Source organism: Patiria miniata, unplaced genomic scaffold (assembly GCF_015706575.1).
Source record: "Patiria miniata isolate m_02_andy unplaced genomic scaffold, ASM1570657v1 HiC_scaffold_5, whole genome shotgun sequence".
NCBI classification, from domain to species: domain Eukaryota; kingdom Metazoa; phylum Echinodermata; class Asteroidea; order Valvatida; family Asterinidae; genus Patiria; species Patiria miniata.
In genome coordinates, this window is record NW_024037072.1 from 38,276,132 (window position 1) to 38,297,604 (window position 21,473).

General features: G+C 40.5%; 1 protein-coding gene across 1 annotated transcript; it reads right to left on the bottom strand.

Moving 5' to 3' along the window:
- Positions 1-1,026: 1,026 nt before the first annotated feature.
- On the bottom strand, positions 1,027-20,389 carry LOC119741449 (serum response factor-like). The gene is made up of 9 exons (XM_038217201.1): positions 19,939-20,389; positions 17,887-18,150; positions 11,772-11,862; positions 10,494-10,646; positions 8,911-9,028; positions 6,328-6,461; positions 5,265-5,405; positions 2,989-3,089; positions 1,027-1,664 (listed from the first exon to the last, which is right to left on the bottom strand). Exons 1-9 carry the CDS (start codon positions 20,293-20,295, stop codon positions 1,563-1,565), a joined length of 1,461 nt encoding a protein of 486 aa, XP_038073129.1. The 5' UTR covers positions 20,296-20,389; the 3' UTR covers positions 1,027-1,562.
- Between the last annotated feature and the right edge of the window lie 1,084 nt (positions 20,390-21,473).

The following is a 21,473-nucleotide window of genomic DNA, read 5'->3' on the forward strand; positions in this document are numbered from 1 at the left end:
AGAGACATTCGGACGCTTTGCTGATGAGCCTGTCATTCACGCAAAGATGCTGTGGCTTTGCGCCGAGTCCGAATAAAATTAGTAGTGCATACTTTATGCTATATGCGCGTGAACCAGTACACGCACATACGGTGTGTCCAGCCCATGGGTCTTTCAAAAGTGGTCAAATAACGCCCTCTCTTGTTCATGCACGGAACCCATAACAATGCCATTTTTCGCGAAATCAACACTAAATCAGAGCTGTATATGGAAGAAATTAGTGGGGAGTGTGGCCTAGTGGTTAGGGTTCATGACTCATGATCAGAGGGTCAGGGGTTTGATTCCAGCTGCTGGTCATATGTTGTGTCCTTGGGCAAGCCATTTCACCCCCACTTGCCTCTCTCCACCCAGGAGTATAAATGGGTACCGGCATTAGCTCGGGAGTAACCTGCGATGGACTAGCATCCCATCCAGGGGAAATAGAAATGTTCTCAGTCGTTTCATGCTACTGAAACTAGACACAAACGCCGGCCTGATGGGCCACATCCAGGCTCGTGACGGACTTTACTACTACATGGAAGAAATTAAAAAGATTGAAGACTGTAAAAAATATAATTTTTGAGATGTAGCAATGTGTATACTTGCGTCAATAAACTTAAATTCACGACTGTTTCTACCCCTTAAATGGGGTCAATGCCCTGCCCTACTTTGCTCAACAATAACTCCTATTCATAACTTCACGATGGAATGTCCAAATACCATAAAAAGAAACAGCATTTCTCAAGAGAATTAAATTTACTTCCAGAATCTACATGTTGCAACAACTTAACTTCGATCCAGGCTGAGTTCCACCTAATTTTGCCTGAACACTTCACATATTTTATGTATTTGCAGGTGGTTTCCGTGTACAATTTATATATTCCATCAAAAATGAATATTTATTTGTACAAAAACTATACCCACTATATTTTGGTAATTATATTAACCCGTGAAATCTGTATAAATAAAGGCTTTATAGTATTTCATATCATAAAAGCAAATAGAGACTTTTTTTTTTTTTTAAGTTATAGCGATTGGAAGCACTTTATTTGTTGTTCTGTATGATATACATGTAAACAGCTTAACTTTGAATTATTGCTAAAAAAAGGAAATATTTTTGGCAAAACCGGAACAATGCAATATAAATGCTATTAAAGTATACACACAAGTACACTCAAGGACCAATCCAGGCACGCTAACAATTCTATCACGAAGGCCCCCTTCAATGGCCAAAGCATTGTGCTAGCTATTGTTCAGATAATCTGTCCTGGGCCACAGCTGCTTTGTACCATAGCGTGCACAATGGTTTCTCCATTGGAGGGGGACTCCTGTCTGTACAGTGATCACGTTGCCTGGATTCATCTATGTACGAATGAAGCTGATAATTCTAAGTACCAACGAAACATATTGTTACAATTGTAAGGCAAGTCATCCACTATTAAGAGAGGATCCATTCATAAATGAATAGATAGGGCCTTCTGTGATGGGCTGCTGTCCCACGAGAGCAAACATGGGAGACTTTCATACGTTGGGTTACATGTTTGTTATCGGTGTTTAGTCAGTGGCGGCAGCAGGTAGGACCTGCTGTGATGGCCTTTCCCTTCGCTTGATGAGCTCTGCTTTCTATCCCCTGCTGGACTCACGGTCTGCAAAGCACAAAATGAATATCAAGGGCTGGTTAGATACCCATTCAGAGGTATAAGGCTATGGGAGAAATGGACAATGTTGTCTTGTGCTGTGGATATTCAATGTAGGGAACCCGGGGGGTATGCAAAATCGTATTGAAATTGGAGGATTCAGGACTGTTAGGGCTATTGACGACAAAGAGGTTTTGCTTCCGAACAGATATGTGTATATTCCTTTGTTTTGCATTGTGTATGCACATGCATATGCTTAACCCGACCGGTAACTCCCTAGGCATTTTTGCTAGGATGCAACCTCAACCCTGCAAAATCCTCCAACAGCCTCCATGTAAAATAGCCTGAATCCTGCAAAATCCTCCGTTATTTCTTGAGTGTGGCCCTCGCAGGGCTGACCACTGCCTCAATCCTGCAAAATCTTCCAACAGTCACTGTCAATAATGTTGAGGCAGAGCCAGTGACATCCTGGAGCAGTAGGGAGGATTTCAAGTATTATCAAAGCCTAAATTTATGCACGGCTTAGCATAAACAACATGGCCCAAGAGCTTGATACAGTGCATCTTCTGAATCAGCAACACACTTTTGCCATATGTTGCCTCAATCTTGCAAATTCCTCCAATTTGCAAAGAGGATTTTGGAGGAAATGACACGGTGAGGGTAAATACTTTATCAGATCCATTACCAATGCACTATCAAAGTGATTATGTAAGATCTGCCAAAACCGGTTGGCACAGCAATGGGATCCCGCCGATGCAAACATGGCCACCACTCACTACGGACTCCTGTAGTTTCTGAGCATTTTTGTTTTGTTTATTAGGAAGTTGGAAAAATAATCTACAGGAATGTGACTTTTATTTACATGATTACAGTCTACAGCGAAATGATTGATCATCGTGAGGTTGCATTTATTGACCACTTTTGCGAGTGATTTTACTTCGCTTTGAATACACGTGCAGTACCAATGGCTGGATCCGTTGCCAGAATATGTGGCATGATCCATCATTAGGATTAAGCCAGTGACCTTGCTCGATACTACGTAACACTTCAATAGTGGATAAAAGCAGCAATCTAAAATGGCGAACTCCTATTAAAGCCTTGCATCTGCTGCAAATCTCAATTTACTACTGCAATTCATCTTCTTGCAATCAAATCATACAGGATAAAATTTGTTATCAGAAAAGAGGTTGAAAAATCAACAATTTAGGATGCGTTTCAAACTGATGGGTATCGCACGATATATCCTTGCAATGTATGCGTAGCGGAGAGCCAATTGCATTTAATGCCATAAGACCACACTCTTTAAATGACTTTCAAGATAACCATCTCATACCTGTAAGCTTTCCAGGGTGGTTTTCGAGATGGATATAGGTACAGAGGCATTCGTGGTGGCTTGACCGGTCGATACTGGCAGCAGTCCAACATTCAAATTACCTGAAGAAAACAACACAAATATGTTACACACGGATTCTAGGTGTACTTGGGAAACGAGACAAGACCAGCCTCGTAATGCTGGTACCAGAGCGCACACAATTCTCTTCAATTCAGGCGATTCACAATGCAGTGCGCCACCAAGAGTTGGCCACCGAGAGATCACTTTTCCCAATCCATTGTTAGGAGATGGTCGACAAATTCACAGCGCAGGACATTTGAAATTGTTCGTTTTTCCGGTCAGTAGTTTTGTTAGTGATATGATTTGAGTATTTCCTGCCCTTTTCTTGTCTTTTTATCAATATGGTGGGTTTTTTGGTAAGGCGGCAGAATGCCTATGCTCAATTACATGTGCCTCAAGATGTCTACTGACACTCAATCAAATGGGCCATGTTTTGTTGACCGTAAACTTGAAAAATGGGCTCTCCATGGCAAACTCTTGGTGGCGCACTGCATTGTGAATCGCCCGAATTGATTCAGAATAGATATTCACTGGAAGTCTTTTCATGCATCTGGTCTAAGCAATGTGCCACATTGAGCGTATTTATTTGCTTTATTGGGGTAATCCTATATGATAGCACTGCCCGCCTCACAAGTGATGAGCATTGAGTGAGTCAGTTAGTAGACGGGTACAAAGAGGACACTAGGCTGGCTCTCGGGGACCAGCAAAAATGCCGGTTGTTGACTTTGACATATGGGAAACCAATTCGGGCGATTCACAATGCAGTGCGCCACCAAGAGTGTGCCATGGAGAGTCCATTCTTCAGGTTTACGGTCGACAGACAACTTGAGCTAATTTGTTATAGATTGGAGCATAGCGTTCTGCCGCCTTACAAAAAACACCATATTGATAAGAAGAAAAGAAAAGGGTAAACAGATCCACAAATCATACCCTTACGAAACTACTGACCGGAAAAAACTAACATTTCAAATGCCCCGCGCTGCGAATTTGTCGACCATCTCCCACAATGCACTGGGAAAAATGAACTCTCCGTGGCAAACTCTTGGTGGCGCACTGCATTGTGAATCGCCCGAATTCAACCTGTGACTGAAATCATGTCGCATTGTTTCAGCCAGCTGATCATTGGGATTACATGTATAGCACAATTCAACTAACTGCAACAGCTGAAAACAAAAACGTCAATATCGGTTGTCAAACAAAGCTCAATAGACAATGATCTTGCTCCCAGAGTTATAAGTCAGTTCGGCGTTTCAACTGGGCTGTGCATGTGTGCAGTGATATGTGTCATTCACGACAATTGAATGCTCATTGAAGGCACGTGAACTTGCAAGGAAACTGTCACACGACGCTCGTGCGTTAATTAATTACGAGCAGAATGGGCTTTCGTGTACAATACGCTCGAGTCAAGCCAGCGTTTTTATCCCAAATGACCTTTGACCTTGACTACTTCATTGAGATACCGAACTGGCTTACTGTCAGCATGATTCGGTAAAATAAATTGCGTGTTCCTGCAACATAAGCAGGGAAAACAATTATGTGCGTCTTTCAACTAAGTAACTTTTTTAGGGTTTTAACAGTATTCTGTTTATTTTGCTACATGTATACATAAAGCCAAATAACTATTAAAGGAAGTCATCATAATATGCAGGCATGCAACTGGAAATTTAGGAAAAACGAGGAAACTCCCAAACCACACAAGACTTTGTACAGTGTTTTTCAATTTGTAATGGCATTCATGAGAAGTAAAAAACAAGGAAATCAGCAGATCCGAGGAACAGTTGCATGCCTGAATATATCTTTATGACTACCGCCAAAACGTTAGCATTTGAGCAGATACAATGTAAGTCAACTGCATCTTGCCAAAGATGGCTTTATTATTTGTTCAATGATAGCAATGATAATCTCATTGCAATAAACACAACTAGAGACAATATGCATTAATAGCCAATATACAACAGGTGCAACTGCAATCTTTTCTCCAGATTTGTGATTTTTGCTGACTGACGGTTCCCATTTCAGAGGCAAAAAAATATGACAAGCATTGCAATAAACAGGGACGCCCTTATCAGATAAGAAAGAAAAGGCACACTTCAGCACTCAGGAACGTTCTTATTTATTTTTAAGATGATATGAAAGATTGTAAGTACGCGGCTTCACCAAGAGGACCTTAGTGATCAGAGTTAACGTAAAATATTGAAGGGAAAAACCCAGCTTACTTCTATCTTGAGCTTGACTGCCGGAGGTTGTTGCTTGATAGGTGGGTAGTAGGAGGCTCTCTGGGATGGTACCAGGGGAGGTGGCGTAGACGATACCTTGGGCAGTGTGGTACATCAGGGGCGAGGAAGCGCTCGAAGATGCTGTTGAGTTGCAAGATATATATAGTTAGACCTCCCTGTGTGATTAACAACTAGGCTTGGTTAAGGTCAGCTGGTATTCCTGGGAGGACTGTGGACTGCAATAGGCAATACAAAAATACATGCAGTTTTGCAACAATTGAAAAAATTGTCACTTAATTGAGCACTTACAATATAGCTGGTAACGGTAGGGCTACCGGCACATGTACGTGTAGGTATTCAGGAGACGTGTTTAAAGCCAAGTACCGGTAGGATTGTTTACAATTACCCAGAAAAGTACCAACCGATTTAATGACAGAAACCTTGCTCAAAATGAAGAAAGGCCAGAAATGGTAATGTTTGGAAGAAAAGTATTGAAGGCATGGTATAATCAAGGGCAAATCTAGCAAATTTTCAGGAGGGTGGGAAGAGATGGGCTCGAGTATGTTTTTTTTTTTTTTAAAGGGGAAGGAGATTAAGTATAGAGTATTGTGCACTATTTCCACATTGTAATATTCAAATTAAAAGATATGTGTAGCTGATGGCTTGTGAGGGAGATATTCAATGATTAAATTTATTTCCTGAACATTGAAAATTAAAAATATAAAAAAAAACCTTTTTTTTTGCCCCTTGTTTTTTTTTCTTGGGGGTATAATATAAGTGCATTCAAGCCTTCACAGCAGAAGAGGGCGCTATTAATAACAAGATGAATCAAATCTAGTCTTGGGAACTTCGGCACCAGAACCCCCCCCAAAAAAACTCAAAGCGTACCCTGATGCATTTGCTTGAAAATAAGTCGCGTGAGGTACGCATGCTCAGAACTTGATACACATAGCACCCTCTACGGCCCACAGCAGCTTGGCCACACTTGCCCAGTTACATCAAGCGGAACAACAATCCACACCAAGTCTTGGACTTGGACTTATAAGCCTTGATTTGAACCTACCTATGGATGCCTCATGAGTCGACGATGACGATGTGATGGTCTGGCTGGCGGTGGAGGTTGCAGAGGAGGCAGCTGCTGACGTCACAGTAGGGGAGAGGACCAAGGGACTCGTGGGCCCACCTGACTGCTGCAACCTGCAACGGGTTCACATGTCATTGTAAGGAGTCAGGGAACCACTCACGTGCACTTTCATTTGTCACAGGTAAAATACAGTTGACCAAGGCCTAGCCTAGTCTGAGTATCACTCGTTATCCGCGGAGCAAGTCTCCTGTATAATGTCTGGTATCTCTAAACATGCAGATATATGCAAGCTGCACACCAGCCAATCGCAGTAGACTTTACTACATCGTGATGTCATTTCATTCCCAAATCAGGACTAAATGGTTTGATTGGTCAATTCGAATGCTAACTTGTAATTGTAATACAACAACAGCTGGGTGCATATCGCGTTACATGATACAGAGCGCGTGACACAGTTTATTTTTTATCCATTGTCTATTACACGCAACGGGTGAATGACCGAAGACCTGATATAGAAAGCGCCCACTGATTGGTCAAAATCTAGAGGTCAAGAGGCGATTGTCTTGCCTAATTAATCAGTGAATCTGCTGACATGTATCATAGACCATGGCATTCACCGTGGTCTATTACATAGACTAGGCTTAGCCCAAATAAGGGCGTAATTTCATTGTGTTTAATAAGCAGAAAGTAACGATAGGTAAATTCATCAGTAAAGCAAAAATCAGTCACAACAATTGATGTTTTTGTTTTTCACCGTGTAGATGGTGATGTTATTTTTTGTTTTCAATGTGTAGGCAGTGACATGATGTTCATTTTTTTCACCATGTAGATGGTGATATGTTGGTTTTGTTTTCCATTAAGGGGATGGTATGTGATTTTTTGTTATTCACCACGTTGATGGTAATATATGTTGGTTTCTTTTTTCATCATGTACCCGTAGATGGTGATGAGATGTTTTTGTTTCTCAAAGAGTAGATGGTTTGTATTGGTAAAAAAATTGCGGTGTCTGCATTATTGATAATTTAATCCGATGAACACTCAGTTGCATTTTCACTTTAGCTGCAATTGAAATCAGTTATTTAAGGAAATGTTTGTGGTACTGATATATTCCGCTAGAGGGAAGGACATGTTTGTCCTCTTGATGCAGAGAGAAAACAACATGCACTGCTTAACTCTCAAAACAAACTTTGAAGTTTCATTGAACAACACCATAAGGAGGGGCCTTTTGGTACATGCACTTGGATGTGACAGACTAAACAGTTTTTTTGCACACTTTCTTGGCATTCTTTAAGACCTTACTGGTGTTATTGAAATGTGGGGTATTCATGTACCCGGTAAGTGCCCCCCTCAGGGGATCTGTTTGAAATTTCACGGCAAATGCCTTGGAAAATACAAATGAAAGCATCACGAAACGAAGAGATGTCACAAGCAAGATTTTGCCAACAGCATCCAGGCTGACCATGCTGTGACCTCTCGCAAATGCCATTTTGTTTGTCATGCCTTCACATCTACAGGATTAGAAAAGATGGCACAGAGAGAGTGAAAAAAGCTGTTATTCTTAGATAACAGATATTCCCATAAGGTAAAAAGCAAATCCCGATACGTCAGATGCCCTGCTCTTGGCACAAAGGAACGAGACTGATATTTGTTCGCAGAGTCTCAGACCAATTTTTTTTTCGGTGCTCGAGGGTTTCAGGAGGTATCGAGTGGAGGGATGGATTTCAAGAAAACCGATTACCACGGACACGACAACAAGATGTAACTGAATCAGCGAAAAAATGAAGCTGAAATTCATGAAAAACAAGTTTTGAGTTTCGAGGCCTGAGAGAATAAATTATGGTGTACTTCTAAATCTGTAACAAAATGTATAATTGTTCATCCCCTCTGGTGGTGAACAAAATGGAATTTTTTCTCGACTTGAGCAAGGGAATTAAACACTGCTCAGCTCAATCTCATAAAATTGATTTTTTTTTTTCAAAAAATTCCAACAAAAACAAATCTGAAGTCTGTGGGACTTTTCAGTCCGTTTAAAGTTAAGTAGCCTTTGCAAATTTTAATTAATTAATTGAATTGATAATTTTTTTTTAAAACAGGTGATAAGTGGATCACACTTTTTTTTTGGCGGTCGATCCCTATATATTTTGTGTTCTTAAAAAGTCTAATTTTGTGCATATATGTTTTCAACAATGACCTTTGACCTCCAATTTTGGAAGAGTTGTCATGAACCCCCCACCCATCCAAGTTATCACTCCACACCAGGACCGCTCCTCACAAGTACACTCCATCCAAATTATATTAAAATCCATCAAAGTTAGTTTGTGGACAAAGAAACATTTGAAGCATATTTGAACAATGACTTCTAATGACCCCTGCATGATCTTTGAAAATTAAACTGGCTTAATTCGTGTACTACGCGAGCAAACGAGTGGCAAACTTGATGCGTCTGCCCCACTGGAGTTCTCAAAAGTGATCACAAAGCGACTGCGTTCCACTTTTGCCGACGCCACAAACTCCTCCACAAACCTCCCGGTGGATTTTGAAGGAAGCTTTGCAATATCTTACCTGTACAAGAAATGCGGTGGGTGGATTGGCTGGTTGGGTGATGGTGACCCTTGACCTTGGCCCTGATGTAACTGCAGTACTCCGGCTGGTATGGAGGTCCCAGCAGGTAGGCTGGTGCCTGGATACATGAACACAAATCAGCAAAATAATTGATCCTCCTGATTTTACTACAACTTTGATCATTTCTTGACTGGCGCTGTACAGATCTTGGCACCAACGTGTTGCAGTGGAGTCCACTTCTGTGTCTCCACATAAGAAATACAAGGCTTTTTTGCATTTAGAATGTAAAGCTTGATTGACTCAAATTATAGGTTTTGCCCTTCACCGACGTTTAAACACTGTATACTCAGTGTGTTACCTCCCAAGTGAAAGTTGGAAAAAATTGACTCAACACTTTATCTGCACTCAACACTTTATCTGCACTCGCAGTGGACTTAATGTTGTAAAAAGGTTACCGCGAGTGATTGTTAACATTCCAATGTGGTTATTCTACCGTTCCTCGGTACTTGGATTGACTTTGGCCCATGGAAAGTCATTCCTTACTTAAAACCAACAATGTGATTCTTCCGTGACCCACTGCAGACCGTAAAACTTACAATCGACAGTCGACACTTGACATTTTGGAAAGTTTACTCGCTGTCCACACTGGACTTAATTTGGTTAAGTTGACAACAGTCTGTTAGTTTCACCAAAATAGTCCAATGCAAACACGACTTCTGTCTGAGTAGGAGTATGAGTATTTGGATGGGCAGCTGACGCAGGGATGCAAGAAATGTAAACAATTTACAAAATTAGTCAGACTCAGACTTAAGTCAGAAACCTTAAGATTTTCAGCATACCCCTTAACCAAGTAGACATGTACTGTGATCCTTGTCCCAAATCCAACTCATTAAGACAATATTGTTTGTGGCTTAATTTCACCTGTTATAACAAGTCGGTAAAAACCCAAAAGTTACATTTTTCCAATGCAAATGCCATCTGAAAAAAATATTGAGTATTTTGCCACGAGTGCAAGTGCGAGTTATGAGTACAGGCAATTCTATTTCTTGTGGGTATGATTACATTCTCATGAGTACAAGTACTAACTACTGCTAGTATGAACAATTGAGTTTTTCATTTATTTACTGTTATCTTTTTATATGAGGGTTTATAGGATGCCACAGGACTGTCATCCCAAGAGAACCCTCTTCAGCGAAGTCAGTACTGGAGCCCGAGCTCGAAGAAGACCACTACTCCGTTTCCAAGACCGCGTGCGGGACGACTTGCGACACTGCCAGATATAGAAAACGCGGAGTGGAGGAGCTTATTGCTGAGAGAGGAGCGTGGTGGAAAGCGGTCCACGAGGGGGCAGCTGCAGCAGAGACGAAGTGTCGCGAGGAGGGACGGACACGCCGGAAACAAGCAGACCAAGGCCCGGTGGCATGATCCTCATGGATCGTACGCGGCCAACAAGTCCATTTTCAGTTTAAAAAACTGATTTCCAAAGGAACCCACAAGTATGAGTAGTATAAGCTATCTAACTGTAGCTACAATGTATACCTTGCTATACTGTCTTATATTTCAAAAACTGGAACGTCTTGTACCTTGTGGTAGTATGGTTGTGAAGCCCTGTGCTAGCATTTCACTGGCTGACATACCGAGGGGCTTGCTAGGGCCTGCGGCGGACGCAGTGCTGGAGCCTGTTGGCAGGTAGGTGGTCATGGGATAGGTGTGGCCCGCTCCGGAGATGGACAACCCTGCACATATGAAAGGCAAATGGATTCTGATTGGTGGAGATCAACAAAACAGTTTTCAAATTAGATGGACATAGTGACGGACTATGGGCTGTATTCAAGAACAGGGGTGTGCATTTATGAGTAGTACGGGAAGCGAGTACCCGGCAGAGTGAAAAAAAATCATGGGTACCCGTTAAAGAAACCCAACCCTAAAGTTGCTGTCCACATTGTTCATAAAGGTCTGCATGATACTACTACTACCCGGTCAAGGGCGGATCCAGGGGGGGGGGGGCCAAAGGGGGCCATGCCCCCCCCCCCCCAAAAAAAACGAAACCAATTTTCTTTATTTTGTATGTGACGTCGCAATAAAGGCAATCATAATGAGTACACCACCATCTTTTCCTCAAAAAACATTGGTTAAAGTGGTCAGAAATTGCCTCAGATCGCACAACAGAGCATCTAGAATCCAAAAAAATTTCAGGGCCCCTAAGAGGGCCCCGAACCCCACGCCGTAATTTCTTTGACCCACTTTTTGGGGGACCAAATTTTTTTTTTGGCCCGCAAAAATTGTGTTCTGGATCCACCCTTGTACCCGGTACATCAGTTAATTCAGCTAAATTAATGCAAGTGCGTACAGTGAGCTCTTTAGCTTTACGGTGTAAATTGCTTTTTCTCAAGTGTCATAAACATGAATCTGTTTTGTGTTTCCAAGTAGCCCAGGTTTTTGTCGCTTCGTGAGCAAAGCGACGATATTTGGGACGCATATGGCACAAAGTATGCACAACCAGTTTTATTTTGGATGTGCACAAAGCCATGTCACATCTTCTCGTGAGCATCAGGTGTCGTCGGCAATGCCTTCAAATGTCCCTCCCAGTGGTCTCCCCCAACTCTTCTCATTGAAACAGTTGAGGGGGTACTTGTGCATGGAGTCATTTTGAACGATGTCAGAGGGCTAAGGTTAATACTCACGCCGGAATCTAATAGGTGTAACACAGAAGAGTGTAAGATGTATGACGAAGGGTAACAGTCAGACAGTGTCTAAATGTGCCATTTTTTTATGCCATGGCTTCAGTTGAGTTTCAGACCAGTCTGTAAGAGTTGTGCATGAAAATGCCGAGAACGGCCCTGCATCTGATGTCTGGTTACCTGACTGTGTGGATGCAACACCCGTTGACGATACATCCACCCCGGCGCCCGGCACATTGGTGACTGTGAACATCGGCGTCTTGCCCTCTTGCTGTCAAGATCAATAATATTCAAATCAATTGGCTGTCAAATTTCACGGAAGAAAATAAAACTTTGTAATAATGAAGCTTCACTGTGTGAACTGTGGCTGAATGCTCTTTTTGTCCCCTCAAAATTCTGTCTCCCATACGTCTAGGGGCTAGACGTTGTTATTGTTTGATACGCGATAACCCGCTGTCATGAACACCGCCATAACCAAACAATATCACCCAGGCACCTGTCCGAACAACGTCTAGGACATTTCCTAAAATCTCCCCCTGAAAAATGGGGGAAACAAGTGCGCATGCTCGACTTCTACAGGCAATTACGGTCCATTTTCAGTCCCACGTTACACACAACAAAAGAGCTGACCAGTGAAATTGCACAAAAGTCTTGCTGCATCTTTAATACTACTGGAGGAAATTTGAGAGTTTGCTTCGGAACTACTATGAATTTTTTGAATTGCGCGCTGCATATATCAGGCCAAACAGGTGCGCGTGCATTACACAACCAATTGGAATTGGCCTAGATGTTCTTCTGACGGTTTCGTGGATGATATTGGTTGGTAGTGATAGCGCCCTCTCACAACGGTGGGTTATCGCGGCTTTGGGTTATCGCGTATCAAACAATAACAACGTCTAGCCCCTAGACTACGGTAGCAGATTTCCTGATCTTTAATGCTGTGTTTTGCCCTGTGAGGCACCTTTATGCTCAATGTTTTCTGGGAGCTTGTGAAAAAAAAAAAATCACAAGTCATCTCCTGCTCAATAGTGCAGAAGTCTTACTTCCAAACTACTGGGCTTGCAAGGCGTCGGTGGCCAAATGTCAATGACACACATGTACTAGCCAACAGCTGTAGTTTTTCTCTAGGGTTTAATATTTTCCAGGGTCCTCTTTTCTGTTGGTCACTTGAGGAGAGGAGACATTTTGAGAAAATAAAAGGGCACAAAACTGGACAGGGGAAATTCTTGATCTCAGATGCTCTCTGGTGCATTCTGCTCTGAGCAATGTTGAAGTGATTTTGGCAAATAAAATTAACTTTTCCCTTCTAAGCCATTTTTGTTCCATATAGAAATAGAATTAAATTGATTAAAATTTTCCTGCACCTCATCTCATCTCAAACTAATCACAGACGATGACAAGTTTTGCATTTTAACCGAAAGTGTTGACAACCGCCTGAAAAAATAATTGAGGATATCCCTCAAATGTAAAATCAATACCAATTGGTCCATGGATCTGAAGTGATACTCCACGATTTGGAAAAAAAAATTTGTAAGAACTTATCGCACAGGAATTTAGAATGCAATAACTAAATAATCTTAATCTGACATCAAACTATTGCAACTATTTGAAAATAAAATTATGGAAATAATTAGGAGATAAACCACCGGCCAAATATTTGAAATGTTTACATTGTTTTTCCTTGGAGGTAAGCCAAAATTGAAATACCAGAAATGTTGACTGTAAATTAGTCTCCAATTGAAGAGTTCAATAAGACTATTCAAAATTCCTTACAAACACACGTGTATACACATACGTAAAATATTGGCTTAACGGAGCCCTTCGGAATCTCGTCTCGTTCCAAAGAATGGAATACGCATGACGGTCCGTAGACAACAATGTGCGTCCAGTCCACCTCGCTGGAATGCTTCCGTCCCATCCCATTTATGGCAAGGCCCGGCCATACTTGGACACGGCGTTAGGAATATCTGGCATATTTGGAGACGTCGCCGGCATAAATGGCCAAGGCTCATCAGCATAACTCAGCAAAGCCCGGGAAGATTCGGGAGTCGGACTGGCTGTTTTTAGCCCCGGCCTGGTCCTGTACCGCGCTAGTTATGCCGCCAATGCCTCACGCTGAACGTGATTGGCCGACCGCTTGACGTCAATGGCAACAGTTCGGTCACACTAGAATACCACACATGCCTGTCTCAGCTGGCCAGTTTACACTTGAGGTTGGAGCTATTTATAGTGCATGACATCATATTTTTGGTTTTCCGGTTTGTACACTGTACATACATCTTATGCCCTTGTGGCTTAAAAAAATCTCATGGCTCTTTACTTCAGTGCAGCTGCACATGGTTAAAGACTGAAATGGATATTCCCTCCGAGTACAATGGAACAGTCCACCTGATGCAGGGCACATGCAGTACTGTTGATAACTTAAGTTTTAAACATTGGATAAAAGCCCAAACTAAACAATGCATTCCCAATTGCCCTACCGGTACATGTACTTCCTGCGTGTTTGTTCTATCATTTGTTTTGTTTTGTATTGGCACTATAACTGAGCAAAATGTCACAAAGCTGCTCTTTATATGCATCACACTTTTACAGGTAGCATTCAAAGCAAACTTTATCCGAGTACACTTTTCTTAGCAACTCCAGTGAATTGGGAATGGATTTTGATTCCATCATCAACTCCAGAACGAACACATATTTGTACATACTAGAAAAGTTGAATTAATTGATGCCTAAGGAGTACAGAGAACCAGCAAATTAAAAGAAAGAGAAAGAAAGGGAGAAACGTAGTAAAACAGAGTAAAAAAAGGTTAAAAAAATTAAATTATTTAACAACTGGACAAAATACTGAATGAACTTCAAAGCAAACTCCAAATTTACGATGTACATGTACAGTACGTGACAAATTCTATGCACGTACCCCAACTATGATTCAATCGGAAGTTGGGACTCCTACCAGTCCCAGTCATTTCCCCTTGATGTGCTTCCTGGACGTCGAAAGCTCTTCCAAGGGTACCGTGCCAAAATTTAAAACATGCCATATAAACAAACATGCTCCATATATTACAAAATATCGGAAAACATTCAACAACAAAAGCACCATGGCTGTACTAAAATGAAAATATCTGTAGGAAACTTGGACTTGTATATCTGTAGAAATCCACCACAACGGGTATGGATTTTGATAAAGTTGGGGAGGTTAGGGTTAAACATTTAAAATTGTCCATGCTTTTCCTGACTAATAAGGGCGCTGTTGCTGTAATGTCATTTCAGAAAGACACTGTTCAGTTTAGGGGTTTTGCCCTAAAAATTGTGAACGCCAAATTTGCTCCTCGAAAACATTGCTCATTGGCCTGCTGTCGTGTACTGAAACGATGACGAATCACCAAAGAACAGAAAATTTACGACAGCTAAATATCCAAAATTCTGGCAAATTTTGGTGCTGAAATACGTGTAGCTGTAACATTGTGGCGTCTACACTGTCTACTTGAAATGACATCACACTTTTGCTCATGAATATGCAAATTTGCATTAGCTTAAAAAAAATGTTTAAAACCAACAAGGCACCAAAATTCCCTTTAAAATGGCAAAAATGAAAATTGAAAATAAGGTTAAAGGTATAGTCCATCATTTGTAATTTGTGCATTTTGTTCGTTTAAAGCAACAAATGTGCTCAAAATCTAAAGAAGGGTGCTGAACAACTAGCCTGATGAAATTTCAACTCAGCTTCAGCTGTATATTTTGAGAAAAACTGAATTCTAGGATCTCGATTTCAAATCAAAGTTGCTGAATCATGTTTTGAATTGGGCCTGAATTCAACGTCCGAGACACGTTCTCACTGAGCTGATTGCAGCTACACAATGTCACGCACCGATCCGACAAATTAGAGCAACCGCGTGAGCGTGTGCGTCGTGCCAACGCTTGCGCACGTTTCGCTGATTAAAAAAAACTACTAACAGAAATTTCCAACAGTGCGTCTTAAGACGCACCGTCGGAAAGGCCTTCTGTCGTTGATTTCTTCAGAATGACAGATTGCCAGAAAGAATCATTTCACAGGGAGTTTAGTCCCCTTACTATCTTTCAGCCAAGTATGTTTTTCAACAGTAATTACGTCAGCTACTTTTTGGATAGCTGCAAATGATGGACTGTAGCTTTACATGGGACACAATGGTTCATTTACAAGGACTGCATTTAAAAAAAATTAACATGGGCCCATTAAGGAATTAACATTAAACATTTATCTATAGATTCTGAAAACTGCAGTATGATGTTGGTTTATATTTGGTACAAAAAAAGGGCTAAAAGGCACTTTGACAATGGCTACAATGCCCAGTCATAAAAAAATCACTGTAAACCCTAATAACCATAGGTCATGCCAACACTTTGCAGGAACTGGTTTTAGACAACAAAGTTGCTCGTCACTGTTGTTCTATTGTTCGGATATGGCACGTCTGCCCACGTGTGCACAAAAGTCCGTGTGGCATTCAGGACAAATATTTTCATAAGGAAGTGGGAAGTGAGAAATATTCAGTGAGTAAAAACATAGCATCGACAACATCACAACTACTCATATAATCCATGAATAATCCAAGGTGATGTCATTTGTCCTGGTTGCGATATATTGTAGTGCAAATTAATTTCCTTGTCCAAATTTTTTCACCAAAAAATGTCTCATGAACCACAAAGGGGCATTAACCAGATATACCGGATGCACGTTCAAATCCTGCTTTTAAATAAATTTATGTAATTTGTTTTTATTTAGGAATATTAATCATCAATATCATTCTGCCTTAATCATTTGATTATATGTTTATTCACACAAGTACAGGGGTGAGAAAAGTTTTCCAACTACATGTACAGTATGATGTGCATGTCAAAAAAAAAGGTTTCTGTTTTTAACAATTTTTGTGCAAAAAGCCAACATGTTCATTATATTTATAACATCCTTTCCACTAATACAATGAAAATATAGCTGACGGGTGAAAAATAGGACAATATGCAAATTATCTGTCAAGTCCAAATTCCACCCATCTGTATTGAGCATACAACTTGTAGGCATCGTCTAGTGACAGAATGTTTGCAACTCCAAACGTAATCAATTCACTTACGCCACCCACTCAAAGATAACAATTGCTCAATAACAAAAATCCCTCCCAGACAAAAACAAAAGCTGTAAAATGACTACATTTTTTTGATACTCCGTCAAGGTGTAGACCACTGTGCATGAGTGAACATTTTTTTGCAACATCCTCAGAGGCAATGTACCAAACTGTGAAAATCAATTAAAAAAAACCCAGACAATCAAATTGTCTCGGTCACTCAGATATTGTTGGTCCAGACCTCTTTTACTGCCATAGTGTCTAATACCCATCCAAGGAAGGCACGTGCCAGTCTGCCCTCAAACAAAAACATGCCCACACAGCTGTGTTGTCACATAATACCAGCCCAAGAGCAAGCTGGCTGCCAAGTACCTTCCATATATGGAAGTGTTTTACCCTTTAAGAACTGCTGCGCGCGTGCCAGGCCCCAGGGCACCCACACGCAGGAATCTTATATGGAATGTCTGGGCCTAAACATGGCAGGTCATGAGGGTGAGCCACCCCTTATATGGCAGATGGAAACCCCTTGAACTTTCTGAATGAAGGCTCCAGACACATGCACACTACAAACACATGTGTACACTTACCAGTACATGTACATGTAGTCAATTGTTTGGCAGTCTAGCACGTGGGGCAAACTCACTCTTTAAAAAAATTCAGTAGCCTGTAACAACAATGTACTACATGTATGTAGTGATTTACAAGTAAAACTTTTGCATTTTAATTATATATATTTCAATTTATGGGGGACAAAGAAAAAAATAGATTTGTTGTGAGTTTATTTTCTAGGAAGTTGAATCATCTTTATTTGAAGCTAAATTAAAATGTACATTGGCTTTGGAACATGATTTGTTGACAAAAAAATATTCATTTTTTTATTGTTCAAGATCACGTGTACATGTACATGTACAAAAACTCCAATGTGTTTGCAGCATCATCAAATGATGCAAGTGTTAAAAACAAAGGGCAAAACACATGTTTTTTTGGATTTGGTAAAGTTTGCATACAGTTGTAATATGTAAATAATGGTGAATGTGAACATTTAAATCTCAATTAACATGGATCTGAGTAGTTTTTGTTTTTCATAAAAAAAAAATCGTAGAATTTTGTTACCGAGTTGTAAATGTCAGTGGAAAAAAAATTATTAAATATTTTTTCCTCACTTTTTAATTAATTAAATATTTTTTTCAATGACCCACCTTTGCTAGTTCTTCCTCGGTGACCTGGTACGTCAACTCGGTTTCCTCGAATCCCGTAGCGCTCATCCGCTGGTCGGGGTTGTGGTTGTGATGAGCCGCGGTGGCCGGATCAGGGGAATTCAGGCAAGTCTGAATCAGTGCCTTGCCGCTCTCGCTGGTGATCATGGGCTGCAGCTTGCGGGTGGCAAACGTGTAGACGTGGCCCGTCTCGCTGGCGACCAGCAGCATGACTTGGGTACCGGTCAGCGTCGACAGCTCGTAAGCCTGTATAAAGGACCAATTGAAAAGGACTTTTAGTATTGATCAGCAGCTAAGTTTGGTCATAAATCAAAGTTATGCACTAAACATTTAAATTCAAACAAAACTATGATGCACACTGAACATTCAGATCTGAAAACATACATGTACATACATGGACTTCCTTTTGGCTTATGATGTCTTGTGTGCACAGAAGCTATCTACATACGTGTAGTACAATGTTAACCAGAACCACAGTAAATTAAGCGTTTTAAGCGGAGTTCAGGATTTACATATTACTTAATGCCTCTCTAACAGTAACAATGTCAGGCTTTTCATTTTTATGTGTGTTCATGTTGTCCAATCCGGGCATGTAGTTAGGACTGCCCCAACTACAGTAAGGAATGCCCCAACTACATGTTATGATGTACATATGTATAAATTTCCAAGTCCCAACCATTGTTGGAGGCCCACATCAATGGAGGCACGCATCAATGGGAAAGTACTGTGCTACAATGCAGCTATTGTTCACATACATGTACCGGTAATCTGTCAGAAATTCGTTTATGGGCAGTTGCTTTGTACATGTGCACAATAATTTTGTCATTGAAGACAGCCTCATGAGTGTACACTGCTGCTCCATCATACCCTTCTATGCTTGCTTCAATTTATACTCAAAAAAATTGAGGATTCAGGACTGTTAGGGCTAAAAAGATACCAGTTTCTGCAACCAATTACCAATTACGTAGAAGAATACCAAACATGCAGGTTTTTTTTTTTTCAATTTTTTTTGGGGGGGTGGTGGTGGTGGGGGGTTACAATGGCAGACATGCATTGTTTTAATGCCTGCATTTACTCCTGGTTTTAAGCAATTGACATCACATAAATCTCACCTTTTGAAAAAGGAAACTAACATGTCTTTCACAATCGCATGTTGAGGTGGAATTTTATGTTTGATTATTTTAATCAGATTTCTAACATACATGTACATGTTCAGGTACATGTATGCTAAAGAAAAACGCAATGTCTTCACAGGGACTGGATTTCCAGACGCATTGTAAAATGGGTAGTAGGGCTCATATTTATTTTATTTTTTTAATTTGTTCTTTCCATATTGCCAATTGAAGTTTAGTCTGACAATCATTCACTGCAGAGCCCAATTCTTATAATGAAATAAGGACTGAAGTCTCTACCCAAATAAAACATTTTGGATAGGTAGAGCCTGTCGTATTATGAAGAAACATGAGATTTAAAACTTTATAAATCGTAGGCCCCTAATTTACACATGATGAACAGTATAAATCAAAACTCAAATATTTCCCTTAACTGTTCAGCATGGATGCTAAATATTGGGCGTACATAATAAGACTGAGTAACGAGTTCTTTTTGCCCTGTGAACAAGATGGCGCATATTACCATGAAACACCTTATCATTCTATTATTAATCAATCAATCAAAACAATAAACAGGCCCACACAAAAAGTTACAATAACAAGAACAAATTGTTTTTTAACTGTTGCCTATTAACTCTTGAAAAAAAATGCATAGGCCCTACATTGTAACTTCTTTTCTTCTTCTCTACTCATAAAAACAAGCTAGACTCGTGAGTCTTTATAGCCACGTTCACGAGTCCAACAACAGGCCTGCATTGCATTAAGTAATGAGTTGCATTAAAAATAAAGTTAAATGTTTTCTCCAAGGTAAAACACACACTTAGCCTATGCACAATATTTTGAGTTGAACTTGAAAAACTTCGCCCGTGCTGTGATTTGTGAATGTCACCTCTCATTCATGAAACAGCAACGGCAAAATTACCTTTTTCATGATGCCCGTCTTTCTCTTGCTGAATGTGGTGTATCTGCGGAGCTTGTTTTCAATAAATTCCATCTTGATCTTGACCCTTCCTTTGGTCTTTTTCGACTTCTTGGCGTTGGGACTTCCGACGGAACTGTCATCGTCCGACAAATCTTCGTGGTCGGCTTCGTCAATCTCCAGTTGGGGGTTAAACTGCGTGAATCCACCCGGTACCCCTTCCATTTCGGCCCGTGGCCGCTTGTCACCGTTGACGAAGCCTGGCACATTTGATCCGTTGTTCGGCAGCCCGGTTTGTTGGGCTAGGAAGCTGACGGTATTCATTGCTCCTTCTGTGGAAGTCGGTATCCCCCTTTTCATGCTCAAAATTGTTTTGAGAATTCCCGGGAATATCCACTGCCCAAATGTAGATTTCTTAGCTCTTAAAATGGTAATGCCGAAGCACGCTAAATTGTGGGCGTTCGCAAAGCAAAATAGATCCAATAACTGATACTATTTTCCTCCAACAGCTCGATATTGGGTCGAATTAGAAATATTTATCCTCTTTTAGCATACTTGAATATATTTATGAGATGTATGTGGACAAAAATGGCTTAAAATTAGAAAATATATCTCTTGGTTATGAATCGCGAAATAATTTTAAATGCCACCTTCAGTAAATCGGTCCCTGTTTGCTGTAAAGGAAGTAAATTCACCAAATATGGCCGCGCCCGTATTTTGGGCTGTATCATTCTCTCTTAGAGGGGTGTACGGAATGTCAATGTGAGGGTGGCTTGGCGGAAGAGCTACATGTACAGTACATAACGCATTATATTATATTACCCGCGGATTATTAAACGCTCACGGAATGTTTCCCGTTCTGTCTTTCTTTTTGGCATATCATCTGAAATGTACTTTTACTTCAGTAGCAAACAAATTGTTACATATTAAATGATTTTATTGAAATTTGTGTAATAAATTGACGTTGAGTGAATTGACGTTTTTCTGTGGATTCTTACTGATAAAACCGAAAGTTAAAAGTTTAAAATTGCGCCCTCTGGTAGCTGCTGAAACATAATTTTTATACCGTACGTAATAAATAAGTTAATTAAGGCTCAAATTAAGCACCACCTATCTGTGTTATCATAAAACTAAGGGTTTTCTGTTCTAATGAAATTTTCAAAAAGGATCAAACAAAACAAACAAACTCACTGGGAATTACAGATGAGGTGGAGGGGTTTTTGGTCTGAAAAATTAGAACCTATGTAGGGCAGGAGGAACGCGGGAAAGTGCGCATGGAAAACATGATAAATGTTTAAAATGTATGAATAAACTTGTCTTAGAATGGCTTCAAATTAAAGGAAAAAATCATTGCCAAAATGTCTTACAAAGCTCCACCAATGGGGTTCATGTATTTAGAGCTCATAATCATGTGCAGCAGTAGTTTTGAGGTAGGCCTATAATGCATAATGAAGTGCTACTTTGTTTTAGTCAGGTGACGCCCATGCTGAAGTTTTTTTTTTCATCCGAGGCAAAACCTCTACGTCATAAACTTCGAC